This window comes from Pyrus communis, chromosome 4 (genome assembly GCF_041283825.1).
Source record: "Pyrus communis isolate YQ-2024b chromosome 4, ASM4128382v1, whole genome shotgun sequence".
Lineage (NCBI taxonomy): Eukaryota > Viridiplantae > Streptophyta > Magnoliopsida > Rosales > Rosaceae > Pyrus > Pyrus communis.
In genome coordinates, this window is record NC_142568.1 from 17,713,170 (window position 1) to 17,729,286 (window position 16,117).

A 16,117-nucleotide genomic window follows, 5' to 3' on the forward strand; every position below is an offset into this window, starting at 1 on the left:
TTTTTTTCTTCAAGTGTCTCTCTACTTGTATAATGATATATGGCTGATTTGCCCATATTCTATGCATCGTGAAAAATCTCTCCAAACGATGATAAGTTTCTTCTTGCTATATTTTCTAGATTGTAATTTGATATGTATGATACTAAATCTGCAAAAAATCTTATTTGTAACGTTGTTTCGTAATTTAAAAAGGAACAATCTTCAACCTATGTTTTTTTGTGCGAGCTACGTATTTCTGTAGACAACACTAAAATAACATTTAAAATTCACAAGTACAAACCAGTACTCTACGAATTACGTAATTTTGAAAACCCTAATGCTGTTTCAATTTTCTCCCATACCACCACCAGGTTTTGAAATCATGTTAATTTACTGCTACTATTTGTTTGACTGTAAGATGATCCGCCAAATTGGAACATGGGATTTATTTCTAATCTACGTAGAAGTCACACTTACACTAATAAAATCAAACTGTGTAATTGATTGTTTGTTTTGTGATACAAGACATTGATTAAAAACAAATCGAAATTAGATAACGGCTAACTTTGGTTTATACGGTGCAAGTGTGGCTTCGCCTAATTATCAAATCAAACATAACTAATCAGAAGCTTCCATTAACAAAATGGTGAAAGCTATTCATGTACTTGGTGGGTTGGGTGTTCGTCCATTTACCACGAAGGGTAGTTTGGACATTGCAAATTTGCAACACACAAGACTTTCAGCCGCTCACTTTCTGGAACGTTCCTCGATCCTCGTTTCCTAGCTGTCAGTTTGTCATCGAACACGGGATGGTGTAGACTCTGACTCCTGACATTCCCGCCTTCGTTGAACGCGACACGTGGCACTACTCACGATCCCCCAGCTCGCATACAAACGCCACACTCGTCGTCTTTTACCGTACCGTATACGGTCGGCACGTCTAAAATCTGACCGTTGTAGCAGGAGAGTGACTGCTGCTGGATTTCTAGCCGTTGGTTTTGATAGTCTGGGATTCAATCGCAGTGGTTCATTTCTTTACCGAAATGATGAGGAAAAATTTCGGCCGATGCCGGCGCGGTTTTGTGGGGGACTGCGGCACCAATCAGAGCAGATGTGAGACTGCGGGCGGAGGGACCGACGAATGAAACTTCAACGCGGAAAGAATTATTTTGTTTTTGCATAAACGAAAGCTAAGCACGATCTGTATTTTTGGATGAATTTAATCATTTTTTCTATTTTGCTCTCATCTAAAACTAAAATAATAAGAAAATAAATACAGAATAATTATCGTAAAATCAAACAGAATACTACAACCATCACGAGGTGATTCAGTGGTTAAAAATGAATTTCAAATCCGTATTCCATACGTGTTCAATTTCTGGCGCTGGTAAATCGCACAAAAGTTGCTAGGCGGAGGTTGAAATGTCCCAGTCTTCCCGAACCACGTAAAAGTGGAGCACATTGGCAAAACCACCAACTAATCCCTTTTTAGGAAAAAAATTGAATTTGTGGGGGAAAATATAAAATTTCATAATTCATTTTTTATTTTTCTGTGCTAAGTGGCAAAAGTTGTCGATGAAATTATCGTATAAAATATGGGTGGAAGTCTTAGGAGTTAGGGGTGTCAATTGAAAGAGAGATTCCAAGTGGAATTTTGTTGGTGAAGAAATTTAGTGAAAGCTAACAATGCATAAGGACTAATCATTATGACTTTTGACATGGGTTCTATACCATATGTTTTATCTTCGTGACCTCACACTTATGGTGCCCAACAAAATGCAAGTCAAAATTGATTTATTAAACCTAACTACACGATAGAAACTTGCTTATAATGATCAACAAAATGCAAGTCAAAATAGATTTATTAAACCTAACTACACGATAGAAACTTGCTTATAATGATGATTTTACTGCGTTGGTTTCTCAAGCTAGTTACACACTAATATGTTTTTCAACTGTTTTATGCGACAATGCGTTATTAGCTTTGAATACCGTCCTAATGTCATTGACATTCATGTTGCATGAGACTTCTTGTAACATGTAATATAAGATACCTTACGTTACTATTTTATTTATTAAACCAAACTATAGATACAATGAGGATGTCACTGTGATGGTGACTCAAGTTAATTATACATTATGCGTTTCAACTTTTTCGTATAATAGTGTGTGAATCGTTTAAAATACCGTTGCAGTGACATTCATGGAGCATAATTTTTATATGCATGTGTTTTTTTAGCTTGTATTTTTCAAAGTCAAGAAACCCAAAGTATTTATTTTGACTAACTTAAATTTGGGTTAAGGACTTAAGAAGCAAGCAAAGATATGAGCTTGAGAAGTGGTGTAATCCAATTTCCAATCATAACAGAATCGAACACCAGATGGTAGTGAGGGGGGTCCACACGCCACGCCTAACAAATACAGTTTTTGGTGGGTCCGCATTTCCAGTTTCCACTAATAAAATAATAATTCTTGTTCATCTTGTTTGGCCAATTAGCCGACTTGAGGTGTGCGGTGGTGCGGAAGGAACAAGGATCCTCTCTCCGGATTTCATTTGTATAAATTTCTGAATTCTTCAATTACATTTATTTATCATATATTGTCTTCCTATAAATTATTATAAATTTTTTTATTTAAAATTAAATATAAATAATACTTAATAAAAAATGATCACACAATTTATAATAAACAGATGTAATTAAAAAATCTTCACAAAAAAAATTTAAAGAGAACCCTAATTCGTACGGAAGTGGGAACCTCCGAATTTTAAGTCGGGAGGGAAGGGCATGGATATTTGGACCATGCGAATGACCCTCTATCCACTAGCCCTAAAATCCTAAGCATGGTTGGTGGTGGGAGAATTGGACACTTGGACACTTGGACTTTCAAGTGCTACATTGTCACCAAGTCTTCCATGCTCCACACTCCAAACTCATGATTTTCCGCCGCCTGTCTGATAGGTTATGTTTGCGTTAGATGTTTAGGCAAGCTTTCAAGGGGAGAGATTTTTATTTTTTTCAAAAATAAAGATTAGTTGTTGGATTCAATTTATATCGAACTTTAATGATCTAAACCGTCTATTTTGTAAGTCCCGATTCTCATACCATCTTTGCAAAAATTCAATTAAATTCAAAATTATTTGTCTATTTAATCATCACAAAAATGTATAGTTGTTCAAGCGCTCCGAACTCCTACTTCTGCACCACACACGTTGGAATTGAAATTGGCACAAAATTTCACAAAAAGAGTTTGGCCAACTTTCGTTTCCAAAAGCATTCAAGAACTTGACAAAACCTCATCAACATTATAAACCACAATAAAATTATTCACTTCATTTTTCTTATATAACAAATGATATAAATATATTTGTAAACATACTTTTACAATGGAGCGATAACTCGTCCACAACAAATCACAACGGAGCAAAACTTGGTCTCATACCCTTTACAACAATATATCGTCGTTGCAATTGTGTGAATCGAATCTAAGGCCTTTCTTTGACCAAAGGCTACCGGCCGCCACTATATACTCGTGTGCACAAAATATTGTAACTGTTTCACTCTTGAAGATGACAATCTTCCACTTTACAACTTCAACCACTCCAAGCAAGGGCACAACCCCCAGCAAAACCTGGATGGATAGTAGTCCCTTAAGTACACCTCCCTGCTAAACCAGATGATATAGAAGCTGAACAACTGATTGCAATGAGCCATGGTGATGCATGTCACCGGCACAACAGAGATGGTATGCCTCTCACTAATCACCCTTGCAGTGAGAGGTACATGACCTCTGTCTGCAATGACTTCGGAGGAGAACTGGTTAAGAAAGAAAGAGTCGGCAAAGAAGGCTGGACTGCACTGGTATGCCTGAGTGTTGCACAACCGGACTCCTTTCGCTCTGTGGAAAACATCATCTGGCACAGATGCTGCTCCGCTTGTCGCGCTCACCTTTCTGGTTGAAAGTGTCTTCCTGAAACAGAATTAAGAGTTCTACTTCATAATACATTTTCATACAGGATGATTTACATAAGCAGAAGATGGAGAAAAATAAAACTTGAAAGGTGCAGTACAAATGTGAGAGTGAGGATGCTTTTTTGTCCACGCACCCAGCATTCAGACGAATGCATGTTCGAGTGCACGTGTGCACGCGCCTGTCTGAAATTCGTACAATTTACATCATCTGCCAACCACAAACCATTTCAAAAGACACGTATGAGAAATTTCTCAAAATGGTAAGAGAAATGATGGTAACTTGAAAAATGAGAAGTGGTAATCTGGCTTTTATGCCACGTCATATGGAAATATTATCGCCAAACTAACATACATACCATTTAACAACGGCAACTTTGTGTGTCAAAAGAGAACCACTCCCTTGGCATGTCAAACATCTTATCAAACCACGAGATCCACAACTTGCACAGGGGATCTTTCCCTTACCATTGCAACTCCCACATCTGCATAGACACATACATATATATAAGTGAGATACAGTAAAAATCTAAATCTGTGAATGATGCATAAGAAAGTGATATTGGATAGTCCTCATATTATAGCTTGAAACCAGATTAGAGCACGATTTTATTTATAACTAGACGGGGAAAACATAAGCATCTCACATTGAATCAGATCCATCTTTATGAGCAATTAAACCCCTTCAATAACAAGCAGAACACTCAGCCATCTGATTTTCTTTGTAGAATCCAGGTTCTTGATTTGCATTGCATTTAGGACACACAATATCTCCTCTTCCTCCACAACCTGCAATTCCTTTTGAACATTTTGTCAGACTTCAATAACAATAGATTCTATCATTAAAGGTATGGGAATGATTTTCTGTCGAGAAGAAACTCATAAATTACCACACAAGAAATATATCAAAAAATAAGAAGGTACTTACAAAATAATCTCAGAGAATTATACAAATACAAGGTGAAACAATTATTAAGTCCAAAGTTCAAACTCCACAATTCCAAAAGTCTTGCCTGAACATTTTTCAATGGACTCAGAATGCAGAATTATTGCCCATGATTCATGATGGGGTATGAATATAACAGGAAACTGAGACTTCAAATCCAATTCCCAGATTCCAAGTTCTGGTCCCTTATCTTTTCCATCAATACTGCCACCAAGATATGGCTGTGTTTCTCTTATGGTTTCCCTTTCTTCAATGAAAGTATCTAGTGTTCCCACATAAACATTGCAATCTTCTACTTTTTTGATCTTCCAGGTCCGTGCAGGACGTCTTCCCCAACAGCATCTATGGCCAACATGATCAATAAGCAACTCTCGTATCTCCACTTCATTTGGTATTAGCCTATACGTAAACATTCAGTTTAACAGAATATTTTTGACACAACAATGTTGAACTTGAGGAAAATACCATAACAGATTACCGCAGACTATATGCAGAGGGTAAAATGCTAAATATAGATTTTTATGCATGTATGTAGGAAAAAAAGAATATGCGAAAATCTTCTAAGAGAGCAAGAGAGAAGAGGTTAGGGCAAGACTAGTTAAAGTAAACCTGTTTGACAAAATGACAAGGAGCAATCCACGTAGAAAAAAGGTTATAGAATGACAATGTCTGAACCTGGCACATATTACTCGAAAAGCTCCTGTGATCCTCAACATGTTTTTAAATTTCCCTTTTATACAATGACAAGAATCTAGTACCTATCACTTTAAGAAGAGCCCCCTTGAACCCAAATCATATTTTTGTATTTACTTTGATACAATGAAAAGATCTAATCTAGTATCCATCACATTTTCACCCGCAATTTACTTGGCTCGTGGTCTGAACCTCAATATCATAAACAGGCATTTTGTTCATTAGTTTCAAAAAGATAATTGAACCAATATGAACAATAAGTAAGCAGGAAGTGGTTAATGTGTGCCCCATTCAACCGGCCAATTTAAAAACACGATCAGTTCAAATGACAGCGTCTCTTAAAAACAGGTGCATTACATGAACCATACCTATGGAGCTCACTTGTGGTGCCACCATAACCTCCTCCATATCCACCTTTATAAGTAACAGCTTGCTCTGCAAGTTTATAACCATCACAATACATCCGATGACAGAGCAATGGCAAACAGCAGAGATTCATAACTAGAAAGTAAGTCCAACTTTGTAATCCTCCTTTTGCCAACAAGATAATAAAACCGAAAAGGAAAATGTAGTCAACCCAACACTTTATGTAATGAACTCAGCCGTATAGTTCTAGAGGAAATCTCTACCCCCAATTTCTCAGCAGCCAAAATTTTTTCAACTAAGCTCACCTAAATGTCACAAATGACGCAAAACCCATATCGAAAACATCACAAAACACAAATTTGCATACCAGAAGGATCAGGCTCCTGCGGACTAACCAAAGCAGCATGAAGAGAAGGCGGGTAGTGGTCAGAATAAGTAGCCGCCGACCGTATCTCCTCCACGCTGACTTCAGTCCCGGCCAACGCCGCCGTTGGAATCACCGACCCAGCTCTTCCCACGTACTGGTACGAGCTCCATTTCTCACTCCCCTTCTCTCCCAATTCACCGTTTCTCTCTTCACCAAATGACCAAAAAAACAAAACCCATTACCAAAAACGAAATCCAAACGCAACACAATCAGTCAATCATTTGATGAGTTGAAAGTGTTTTTATAAAAAATGAATATAAAAAAAGGCTTAGCTAAAAAATGTGTGCGGTGAACATTTAAAAACAGTTTATTTTTACCATTTTAGATAAAAAAAGCTTAAAACGTAAAACAGTAAAAATAAGCTTATTCTTATAGCATAAACAGTTTTTTTTTTTTCTTTTTCAAAGCACATTAATACCAAACCAATACTGATGCTTAATTTTTAGCATGCCACAAATTTGGGTTAGAATTAAGTGTTTTTTTTAGTACAATTGTTATTCTACATTAATCTATAGTAAGACGAGGGTGGAGAGAACTTGAAAACAACAAAAAAGTTAACTTTTTATGTCAACCATTGTTGGAAATGCATTCAAATTATTTAGACTATACACACTTTCAATTCCATGTTTGGGATTATTTTTGTACAGCTAAGAAAATATTTTGGCTCTGTTTGACAGGGTTACTTAAAAGCGTGTTTTATTCATAAAAATGACTTATAAAAATACGCTTGTTAAATGCTACTTCAGGAAACACTCTAAATATTTTCGCCGAAGTCACTTGAATTTGTAATAAATTTTGTGAATTATTTGTCAAAGCAGAGTGTATATGATTAGAAGTGTTTTCTCAAGCAACAAAATCCGAAAGATTAAGAGTTTGTTTGAATATGTTTTTAAAACGACTGAAAACTTTTGGTGTAAATATTTTTTGAAACAATCCTTAGTAAAAATGTTAGTAAATCCTGGAAAAACACTTAAAGTGCTTCCTGAAAGAAGTATATAACTGATGTTTCTTGTAGAAAACACTTAAAGTGCTTTTGGAACCCAAAACCAATTTTTTTCTAAAAATGCTTTCAGTTATTTTAAAAGCACATCTAAACGAGCACTAAATTAAGTCAAACTAAATTTTTCAGTGCAGAAACAAAATATATACACCAGTAGTGGGTTTGTCTTCGGCCCATGACCAATAGGCCCAAGTATAACAGTAGCCAAGCTTACGAATCAAACAGTCCACGCACTCACACCATGTAACTCCTCCTGCCCTATATAAGCCTCTCACTCATCGTCCTCGCCTTTCTGCTAGGGTTTCCGTCTTCTCAACACAGCAGCAGCTACCAGAGACACACAGAGCTCCATTCGAAAATGGTGAAGGGACGCCAAGGAGAGCGCATCAGGTCCCCAAAAACCCCATCTTTCAAACCAATGCCTTGTTAATTTCTCCAACCATTTTATAACTTTATAATATCAAAATTTCCATCATTATTTTTTTTCTGATTTTTTAATATTATTTTTTTTCGCAGACTGTATGTCCGAGGAACCGTCCTGGGATACAAGAGGTAATAAAAATGGAGGTTTTCTGATATGGGTTTTGGAGCTAAGGGAGTGTTTGGCAATGGGTTTTGTTGACATGGGGTTTTTGGTTTTGGGTTTTTTTTTTTCCTTCAGGTCCAAGTCGAATCAGTACCCGAGCACGTCGCTGATTCAGATCGAGAATGTGAACACCAAGGAGGATGTGGCGTGGTACGCCGGGAAGCGGCTGGCGTACATCTACAAGGCCAAGGTGAAGACGAACGGCAGCCACTACCGTTGCATTTGGGGAAAGGTCTCCAGGCCTCATGGGAACAGCGGCGTCGTTCGCGCCAAGTTTACATCCAATCTTCCCCCGAAATCCATGGTAAAGTTTTCAATTTGTTGATGTTTTCATTTGATATTGTTGCTTAAGCTCGATTTGATTAGAGTTTAATTTATTGATTACGTTGTTTTGTCTAATTAAACAGGGAGCTAGAGTCAGGGTTTTCATGTACCCCAGCAACATTTGAGGTACTAATATTTAATATTTATGTGTTATTTTTCTGGTTGAGAAGGTTAATTGGTGTTTATAAATATGCAATGAGAATTTTAGCAGCATTATGATTTCAATTGTTATCCTTACTCGAGTTGGTATTCTCGCTTAGAAGAACTTGGATGTAACAATCACCCATTAATATAGTTATTGATGGTAGGAATATAGTCCTCACTTGGTTTACTGGTCGAAAATCTCTGTTCGTCTGATCTTTAATACAATGGTCGCAATTTAAAAAGTATTTCGGATCATTATTTGTTATCATGATAAAGCTATGCAAAAATTAATGCATTCTGGGGTGTTTGAACCTCAGCCGACTGTCAAACCACCAGGCATTGCTGTTGTTTATAGTTTTTTTTATCCGCATATATGTTTCGTGTGGTGATAGTTGTTTCGTCTATTCTTCTATTTTGCAGGTACGTGGCTAATGTAGATGATGGAATGCATTGGAGGTGGAGCATTTGAAGTTTTGGTTTAACTCTATCTAGAATCGTGTTTAGACTTTCAAAATCTTCTTGTTCTCGTGAATGTAAGACGTTTACTAAGATGCTTGTTACTAGTTTTGAATATGCCTCTTGTTAAACTCTATGTTTATTTGCGTTCCATGTGAATTATTTGCAAGTTATTCACATCGCTTTTAGTAGAAAACAAAAAGATTTTAGGATCTACGAAGGTTATATTGTTGGAAAGTATTATGTGTGGAGCTCTCTCTGTTTAATGCAACTCCTTGGCTGTGTCTTGACTACTGTGGTTTGGAGAAATTGTGAGTTTAGATTCAGTTATTTCATTCCATTCTGATGCCGGCACTGTGATATTTGGGGGGTGGGGGCCGCTAGGCGGGCACCTCAACAGGTTTGGGCTTCCTTTCCTAATTTTCAAACGCCTAGGTATTAATCGGGGCGATGGCTAGCTGCCTAACAGTTAGGCGATGCTAAGCAGGGATTTTTAAAACAGTGGTATTTTTTGTTTTCAGATGTCACTTTTCACAGAGAGAATTGTAGAGTAACATTATGATTTAGTGTAGTGTTATCCACACCTAATTTTGCCTCACACGCTCATGTTAATCTTTTGGCATTGGTTTTTATGAATTCATTTAATTCGACGGTCGAAATTGAGGTGTATAAGAAGTAAAAATGCGTGGGTGAATATAGTACTACCCTAAAACACAATATTACTCTTCGGTTCTGTGTCGGATGGTGTGTTTAGAGAAGCCATGAGTTTTGATTCAGTTGAATATCTCATTTCTTGGTTGGTCTCACTGCCTAAAGCCTTTGTAGGGATGATGAGCACAGAGATCAGCCTAACAAACAAATGTTTGACCGATGATTGTTCGAAAAGGATGTTTATGTTTGTACCAACGATGTTTTTGAGGTTAGAACAAGAAAGAGTTTAGTTAGAACCCATGTTGTCTCGAATCAATGTTGTAAACTGAGGAGGCTCCTACAGAAGCAAACAAGTGTAATTTAAACGGGGTCTTAACTCTCAAGGTTGTGGGGAATGGTTGGTAAGCTCAGTGGCTCGGTTCATCACTTCCCCCACCAACGTTACGCATTCACATTAATCTCTCAGATTCATCGCGTCTTTGCAATCATGTCCTCTACCACAAACAAATCCAGCACAAATTTTTTCAATCTTTTCATTCACTCATTTTCAGAAAATCGACCACGACGACGTGTAACCGTAAAAAATAAGCGATTATTAACATGATGGGATACACAAATGACGAGCGGATTGCATCTGGAATTCAGTTCAGGCTCCAAGCTCGTGAGTTTATCTTGGCGGAACAACGTCAGGGGAATCGCGTGGTGTTTGTGAATCTTGATGCATGCATGCATGGGTTCACAAATTGTCACGATTAAATAGCTTGAGAGATTGAAAGCAAGGTACACAAACAGAACCCTTCTTCTAGAGGTTTTTCATATTCGTTTAAAGGTTTGAGTTGTCCTACTAGGAAATGAGTTTGTTTGGGACTTTTTAGAAGAGTTAAATGCACAAATAATGCTTTTGAATACGTTTAGAATAAAGCTAAATGCTTTACGGCCATAGAAGCGTTTTTAGTAGACCAAGTTCTCTTTTAGAAAGTACTTTCATGAATTTCTTCTAAAAGTTTCGACGTATCTGTAATAAAAACACTTCTAGCATAAACGCTTATGAACATAAAAATGGGCCCTAAGAAGTCCATAAATGACACTAAAGTGTGGTTTACAAACAACTGATTGCCTGCTCTATGATGCTCAAGTTCTATTGGTGTGTACGTTGCCTCTATTTTGTTTATTTATTTATTTCATTTTGTCCATTCTAAGGTATGGAGACCTTTACACAGAAGAATGTGGCAATTAGCGGGATTGCCACTCTGTGCCCGGGGGCTACCTTCACTATGTAATGTATATTGTGACATCTCTTGGGTCTGTAAGACAATCATTTTATGTTCTTGTTGATGGCATTGAGAAAACCATAATTCAAGCTGACGAAAATCTTCTTCCCGGCTCGTTTTTGGTGAACAAAGGTAAGGAATTTCGCTCATTTTATGTATTGTTGCTTACCATTTTGTGATTTGTAGGCAACAAATCAATAAACCAGAAAGTAATCCCACCTTTACTCTTGATCTTCCCACAAGCAGAATTTCGAATACTGATTAACTTCCCTAGTTGATGCTATTTTTAAATCTTTTGTCATGGTAGATGCTGGTGTTAACCGCAGTCCAAGCGGTTATCTCAACAATCCTGCTGAAGAGTCTCAAGGAACTTTCATGAGTCGAACAAACTCAATAACAAAGGAGCTGCAGCACGATTCATGGACGACTGGTTTGAACAGAAAGGTGTTAAAGGTTTTGATGACCTATTTGCCAATTGATCAGATACTGGCAGAATCCCAGAAGAGTCTCAAGCCTAGTTCTTAACGATGATGCGAATGGTAAGTGAGCTATTTTTGTGTCCATGATTTAGTGTAGACTGTTCAGCTTTCTAATAACAAATAGTATGCATGTAAGGCAGCGAGTTGATGACAATCACTGCCCCCTTTCAATCTTCTCAAGGACCAGCTGTGACAAGGCTTTCGAATTCTGCAAGACTGGCAAGGAATGCCTTGAGGAAGGCGGAAAGGCCTGAATTTTTGTCTGCATTCTGTGAATCGAATTGTGGCGATGTAAGCCCGAATGTTCTTGGTGTAAGCCCGAATTGAAGCATTCTGCACAGACACGGAACTACCGTGTGCAACATAAAAAATCAATTGTGCTTTGGCCGGGGACCAGGGTACACGTTTCTACAATCTCCATAGGTAAAAATGCACCCATCATATGGAGAGGTAAAAATCAATTGTGCTACGGCCGGGGCCAGGGACCACGCTGATATATCCTACCTACGCGGTTTTGAACTATTTTTTTTATTTGGCAGTTCCGATGAATTTGAGAGTACTTGCATAATTGGCGAAGGGCAATTCATAAAAGCTAGAGACAACTGAGAAGCTAAAGGGAAGGTTCATCCCGACATGCATGCATAGATTTTTCCAGCCTTGAGGTCTCAGTTCAGAAAGTTTGAGGGCCTGAGGTAGTTGTAAAAACATGCCCCGATGCCCTGGGTATTGTCTTTGCTGCAGGAACCACTAATGGAGCTGGAGCTTTCGGTTTCAAGCAGGGTGATGACCCGGTAAGAATTTTCTGGAGCAAGTTTATGCCTTCTTTACGTAAATCTTGATTAGTTAAACAACTCAACTTTGCAATGATTGTTTTCTTTTGTGCTTTTGTAGGGTAATGCTTTCTGGAGATTGGTAAGGAACGTGCTGAAAGCAGCGGATCAGCAGCAGGTCAAACGCCAGCGTCCGAAGCCTATTCTGCTCGATACTGGGGAGATGAAGGAACCATATGATTGGGCAGTAAGTATGTAACCTTTCTACTGGATACATGCCAGATTTGTGACGCTGTTAGCGGCGAATAAATTATGGTACAAGGCATTGCAATTTGAATAATTTCTAGGGAGTAATATCTGAAGTTCAATTTTCTGTATCTAACTACTACTTCTGCAGCCCTCAATACTACCTATTAAAAATTTTACGAATTGGACAGCTCGTCATTCCCTGTGTACCTGGATCTAAAACCTTACCTATTGTATCGTGTTTACACCCATCGCGTCAATATTCTCCATGATGCCGTCAAGGGGATCCTTACCTCTGGAGGTAGGATAGAGTTTGACATCAATGCCCATATAGTCATTGCAGAGCTAACAAATCTTCACAATATGTTACCACCTTCGAAGAGTACGAAGTGCAGACTTACTGTTGCCGTGAGTAGTAATTAAAGGGTATGTAAATATGTTGTAAATATTAGAAATCCTTTAGTAGGAAGGATATATGTGTGTGTCCTTTATTGTTTATTGTTTCCTTATAGAACAAGAATTGTATCTTGTATATTCAGTTAGGCAATACAATGAAAATTAAGCCGTAAAATTCAATTTGGCATCAGAGCCAACCGTAACCCTAAGGCTCCACCGTACCGCTGCTACCGTGAAACCAAGAAAAAAAATTCAAAAATATTCGGCAAGTCTGTGGTCTCTGCCGCATCCTGCAGCAAGCCAAGATTGCTGCCCGTGTGTGCTGTATCATTACTGTCGAAGGGGAACAAAACTCACAGCAGGTCTTCAGTTGGTGTCTCTGCATCCCTGCAGCAAACCTGATTGCGGGCTGTGTACGTGTGTGTAATGTGCTGTGCCGAGAAGGGTAACTGCTGGTATCATCGTGCCGTGCTCTGCTGCTTATTGCAGCGCTGTTAATTGTGCTATTTAGCACTATATTCGTGCTATGTTGATCAAAAGAGAAATAAAAGGGACAAAAGGATTTGCTGCTAGTGTTGATAATAAAAAAAAAGGGAAAAAAAAAAAAGTGGATTGGCTGCTGCTTGAATTGCAGCGTGCAGTCCAATTTTTTTTTTTTTTTTGGTCTTTGAAGTGCTGCTGCTTGTTTTTTTCTTGTAGCGTGTGGTTCTGTAATTGGTGTGGTGTTGTGATTGCCGTGTATTAGTGTCTTGTGAGTTATTACAATGGTGAATGTAAGTTGGATTTTGGATTCCGGTGTAACAGATTATATGACGTATGATAAAATCGTATTTCAATCTATGACACGTCCTCATAGAAAGTATGTGGCAACTACTAATGGTTCTACTGCTGCTGTTGTTGGAGCGGGAACAATGTCTCTTACACCTTCTCTTCCCTTACATAATTGTTTATTGGTTCCATCATTGTCCCATCACTTATTGTCTGTACCTCAAGTCACTGAACAATTGGATTGTGTTGTATTAATGTATCCTTCATTTTGCTTGCTTCAAGATATTCAGACAAAGGAGTTCATTGGGCGTGGCACTAAGAGAAAGGGGCTATGTTATGTGGATGACGTGGTTCCTAGAAGAGCTAATTTAGTTCATGCGTCACATAATAGTAATCTACAAAAGGTATTGTTATTGCATCGTCATTTGGGGCATGCATCGTTTGGTTATTTGAAACATATATTACCTGATTTGTTCAATGGTATTGAAGACTCAGAATTGAAATGTGAAGTCTGTATTTTAGCCAAAAGTCATTGTGCTTCATTCCCTCCAAGTATGAATAAAACATCTTCTCCATTTGCGCTAGTACACTCTGATGTGTGGGGGCCTTCCCCTATTAGTACTACTTCAGGAATTAAATGGTTTATTACGTTTGTTGATGATTGCACTCGTATGACATGGGTTTATCTGTTGAAACATAAAAGTGATGTTAATATGATTATTCGGTCTTTCTTTCAGATGGTGGCTACACAATACTCCTCAGTTATTAAGGTTCTTTGTATTGATAATGAGGGAGAATATGTTAATTCTGAGCTATCTGATTTTTTCCGTGATCAAGTAATTCTTCATGAGACAACGTGGTCGTATACCCCACAACAAAATCGGGTAGCTGAGAGAAAAAACCGTCATATTTTGGAAATTGCTTGTGCATTGCTTATTGGTGGGTTTGTGCCCAAGAGTTTTTGGCCATACACCATCACCTATGCCGTGTATGTTATAAATCGCATGCCATCCCAAGTTGAAGAATTTCGTACTCCACTCCAAGTGTTGACGGAACATGTTCCGGTTGTTTCTACCAATACTCTCACTCCTTGAGTGTTTGGATGCGTTGCTTATGTTCATATTCACAAGATTCATTGTAGTAAATTGGATCCTTGTGCTCTTTGGTGTGTCTTTATGGGTTTTGCATCCCACCATAAAGGTTACAAGTGTTACCACCTTGCAACTCGCCACATGTATATAACCATGGATGTGACTTTCTCTGAGTCAGAATATTTTTATGCTCCTGTATCACCACTCTTCGATCACAAGGGGGAGAATTCAAGTTGTGATCTTGATGGTGTTTTTGAATAGTTGGATGTACAAGAGGTAACGGTTTCAGGGAGAGTGCACGATGTTGTGCCGAGTGATGCAGTTGATGCTCAGTCTCTTCCCGCCGAGCCTGTTGTGAGTGGTCAGTAGTTTTTCATCGAACCTACTACAAGTGGTCAGCAGCTTTTCACCAAAGAAGAGGCTGCCAGTCCGTGTGTTGGTGCTGCCGAAGAGGAGTGCACTGATGGTCATCCAGCTGTTGCGGAAGCTTCTTCTCCTCTCTCTAGCTTAACAGTGCCGCTGTCCAATACATCTTTTCTGGATATCCCTGAGGTAAGCACTAGTGATACTCATGTAACTAATGATGTTATAAGTACATATAAATTGCCACCAATGCAAAATCGTGGTGTAGCTCCTGACAGGTTTTCTCCGAAGGAAAAAGTGAAGTATCCCATAGCCAATTATGTGTCCTATAGAAACCTTTCATCCGAACGTCAAGCTTGGGTGAATAATGTGGATTCAATTCAAGTACCAACTTCAGTAGAAGAAGCTTTGAAGAGTCGAGAATGGACCAAAGCAATGGATGAAGAGATGAGGGCATTGCAGAAAAATAATACATGGGAAGTAGTTGAGCTGCTGAAAGGGAAAAAGCCAGTTGGGTGCCGATGGGTTTTTACAATTAAATACAAGGCTGACGGATCACTCGACAAGTATAAAGCAAGGTTGGTGGCGAAAGGGTATACTCAAACATACAGAGTTGATTATTAGGAAACTTTCTCTCCCGTGGCTAAGATGAATACGGTACGAGTCCTTATCTCATTAGCGGCAAATTTGAACTGGCCACTGAAACAGTTTGATGTAAAAAATGCGTTTCTTCATGGACATGTAGAGGAAGAAGTGTATATAGATTTCCCTCAAGGGTATAGTAATGGAGAAAAATCGAGAGTCTGTCGATTGCGAAAGTCACTTTATGAGCTTAAGCAGTCACCTCGTGCATGGTTTGGGGGGTTCACCCAGGCCATGAGAAAGAATGGGTATTATCAAAGTCATTCTGATCATACTTTATTTGTGAAGCGGAGAAATGGTAAAGTAACAGCCTTGATTATTTATGTAGATGATATAATAATAATAGGTGATGATTCAAATGAGATTGTCAAACTGGAGAAGAATCCTTATGCCGAGTTTGAGATGAAGACTTTAGGTGACTTAAAGTTTTTTCTTGGAGTTGAAGTTGCTCGTTCATCCAAAGGTATTTTCTTGTCTCAACGAAAATATGTTCTGGATTTATTGAAGGAAACATGTATGCTTGGGTGTAAACCCATGGATACTCCCATTGT

The 16,117-nt window shown here is 38.4% G+C and overlaps 1 protein-coding gene, 1 non-coding gene and 1 pseudogene across 2 annotated transcripts; 2 read left to right on the forward strand and 1 right to left on the reverse strand.

Moving 5' to 3' along the window:
• Positions 1-3,283: 3,283 nt before the first annotated feature.
• On the reverse strand, positions 3,284-6,557 carry LOC137722065 (uncharacterized; the record flags this gene model as incomplete). Its single annotated transcript, XR_015961724.1, has 6 exons — positions 3,284-3,948; positions 4,307-4,432; positions 4,595-4,736; positions 4,961-5,292; positions 5,955-6,021; positions 6,320-6,557. It is a non-coding gene; the product is annotated as an uncharacterized LOC137722065 (transcript).
• Positions 6,558-7,621: 1,064 nt separating this feature from the next.
• Positions 7,622-9,066, forward strand: LOC137721819 (large ribosomal subunit protein eL33w). Its single transcript, XM_068460829.2, has 5 exons — positions 7,622-7,769; positions 7,896-7,931; positions 8,041-8,269; positions 8,373-8,415; positions 8,854-9,066. Exons 1-4 carry the CDS (start codon positions 7,738-7,740, stop codon positions 8,412-8,414), a joined length of 339 nt encoding a protein of 112 aa, XP_068316930.2. The 5' UTR covers positions 7,622-7,737; the 3' UTR covers position 8,415; positions 8,854-9,066.
• An 868-nt stretch (positions 9,067-9,934) lies between these two features.
• LOC137722066 (neutral ceramidase 2-like) lies at positions 9,935-15,548 on the forward strand (annotated as a pseudogene).
• The last annotated feature ends 569 nt before the right edge of the window (positions 15,549-16,117 follow it).

Bases quoted from the DNA above. Each gene is read 5' to 3' on its own strand.
- LOC137721819 (XM_068460829.2), top strand. From the start codon at position 7,738: ATGGTGAAGGGACGCCAAGGAGAGCGCATCAG. The intron at 7,770-7,895 runs GTCCCCAAAAAC...TTTTTTTCGCAG, and splicing joins CGCCAAGGAGAGCGCATCAG to ACTGTATGTCCGAGGAACCG. The intron at 7,932-8,040 runs GTAATAAAAATG...TTTTTCCTTCAG, and splicing joins ACCGTCCTGGGATACAAGAG to GTCCAAGTCGAATCAGTACC.